The 2500-nt window shown below is 31.9% G+C and overlaps 1 protein-coding gene across 7 annotated transcripts in view; it reads left to right on the forward strand.

The window, feature by feature from the left end:
* Positions 1 to 2500, forward strand: part of LOC144967250 (HHIP-like protein 1) — a 31226-nt gene that overhangs the window by 24584 nt on the left and 4142 nt on the right. For all 7 annotated transcript variants that reach the window (XM_078904284.1, XM_078904261.1, XM_078904251.1 and 4 more), the window contains 2 exons: positions 676 to 811; positions 2129 to 2271. In XM_078904284.1, coding sequence (XP_078760410.1) covers positions 676 to 811; positions 2129 to 2271 — 279 coding nt within the window. The remainder of the gene's footprint in view (positions 1 to 675; positions 812 to 2128; positions 2272 to 2500) is intronic.

The following is a 2500-nucleotide window of genomic DNA, read 5'->3' on the forward strand; positions in this document are numbered from 1 at the left end:
ATAGAGGAGAGTCTGTATCATGTACGGGTTCCTATGCATAAATGCATAGCATCAATAAGAAAAATGATGAAGTCAGATCTCTCATAATTGAATCATTCTGATACCAATCTCCATTAACATAATCTGTATGGTGGTTGCAGGTGATTTTTTGTTATTGTTTTGCCGGCCACAACTGGTAACCTTTTAACTGAATTCTATTGATGCTGTGCGCTTAGCTATAAGACTCACAATATTGCCAGCCGGATGTATAACGTACCAACACACAAACTATGTGTAACCTCGAACGTTTATTGTCTGATTGATAGAATTTAGTGAGGAGTAATCATATAAATAGTTGGCTAAAAACAATAACAAAGAGCTGAGTGACGTTTCTTTTGTTCAATTTTTAGATAGTATGAAGTTGACGTCACTCAGGTCTTTGTTATTGCCTTTTGCCATCCGCGTATAGATAGAATGAAGTTGACATCACTTGGGTCTTTGTTATTGTTTTTGCCATCCGCGTTTATTAGTAATTCTCACTAAACTGTATTAACAAGACTCTAACGTTCAAGGTTAGATCTCATAGTTTTGTCTGTTGTTTCGTTATACTTCCGAATGACAATGTTGTGAGCTTTTTAGCCAAGCGCATGCTATCTTTCCCAACTGTGTTAATTTTCCGAAATGATTTGATTACAGAGAACGAGGGTCTGCCAATTATGGACTTCCAACACGTTTCCCAGCACGCCCTTGTAGGTGGCAATGTGTATCGAGGGAAAGAGATAGCATGGATGAGGGATCGGGGATACTATACGTTTGCTGATATCATGACTGGGTGTGTAAGGAGTTTTATGGGTGGATAGATATCATCATCATCATCATCATCATCATCATCATCATCATCATCATCATCATCATCATCATCATCATCATCATCATCATCATCATCATCATCATCACCACCATTATTATTATTATTATATTATTATTATTATTATTATTATTATTTATTATTATTATTATATTATATTATTATTATTACCATCATCATCATCATCATCATCATCATCATCATCATCATCATCATCATCATCATCACCATCATTATTTTTAAATTATTATTATATATTATTATTATTATTATTATTATTATTATTATTATTATACCATCATCATCATCATCATCATCATCATCATCATCATCATCATCATCATCTCATCATCATATCATATCATCATCATCATCATCATCATCAATATAATAATAATAATAATAATAATAATAATAATAATAATAATAATAATAATAATAATGATAATAATCATAATGATAATAATAGTAATAATAATAATAATGCGATAATGATAATAATAATAATAATAATAATAATAATAATAATAATAATAATAATAATAAAGATAATAATATAATATAATAATAATATGATGATGAATGATGATGATGATGATGATGATGATGATGAATGATGATGATGATGATGATGATGATGATGATATATAATAATAATAATAATTAATATAATAATAATAATAAGAAGAAGAAGAAGAAGAAAGAAGAAGAAGAAGAAGAAGAAAGAAGAAGAAGAAGAAGAAGAAGAAGAAGAAGAGAAGAAAGAAGAAGAAGAAGAAGAGAGAAGAAGAAGAAGAAGAAGAAGAAGAAGAAGAAGAAGAAAGAAGAAGAAGAAGAAGAAGAAGAAGAAGAAGAAGAAGAAGAAGAAGAAGAAGAAGAAGAAAGAAGAAGAAGAAAAAAAGAAGAAGAAAAGAAGAAGAAGAGAGAAGAAGAAGAAGAAAAGAAGAAAGAGAAAAGAAGAAGAAGAAGAAGAAGAAGAAGAAGAAGAGAAGGAGGAAGAGAAGAAGAAGAAGAAAAGAAGAAGAAGAAGAAAGAAGAAAGAAGAAGAAAGAAGAAGAAAAGAAGAAGAAGAGAAGAAGAAGAAGAAGAAGAAGAAGAAGAAGAAGAAGAAGAAGAAGAAGAAGAAGAAGAAAAATTATAATAATCATAGTGAGGATGGTGATGATGGTGATGATGATGATGATGATGATGATGATGATGATGATGATGATGATGATGATGATGATGATAAAAGATAATACAGGTAAAGTATTATAAGCATTGACTTGTTTTCGCTCCTAGAGAGACGTACTACATGGCAGAGAACAAGACTATCAACGAGTGGGAGGTACACGACTGGTCTCTCTGTGACGCCAAGAAGTGTCCAAAGCAGTCACGTGACAAACCCCTAAGACACGTCTTCGGGTTCTCTCAAGACAACCACGGTAAGAAATGGATCTGGATAGATAACAATTAGTCCTTATCTCGTAACATTTGACAGAGTAACATAATATATATTCCCTCTTACATTCGTCTATGAAATGGTGATTGCAAACAACATATAGGGAATGAGATTAGCGGAAGAGTAGCGTCCCTTGATTGGACGTCACCGGCGGAGAAGTTGTTTGTGAACAAACCAACTACAGACCAAGCGCTCCAAGTACAAAATGTATT

This window comes from Berghia stephanieae, chromosome 1, assembly GCF_034508935.2.
Source record: "Berghia stephanieae isolate SIO BIC M18660-M18661 chromosome 1, UCSD_Bste_1.3, whole genome shotgun sequence".
Classification (NCBI taxonomy): domain Eukaryota; kingdom Metazoa; phylum Mollusca; class Gastropoda; order Nudibranchia; family Aeolidiidae; genus Berghia; species Berghia stephanieae.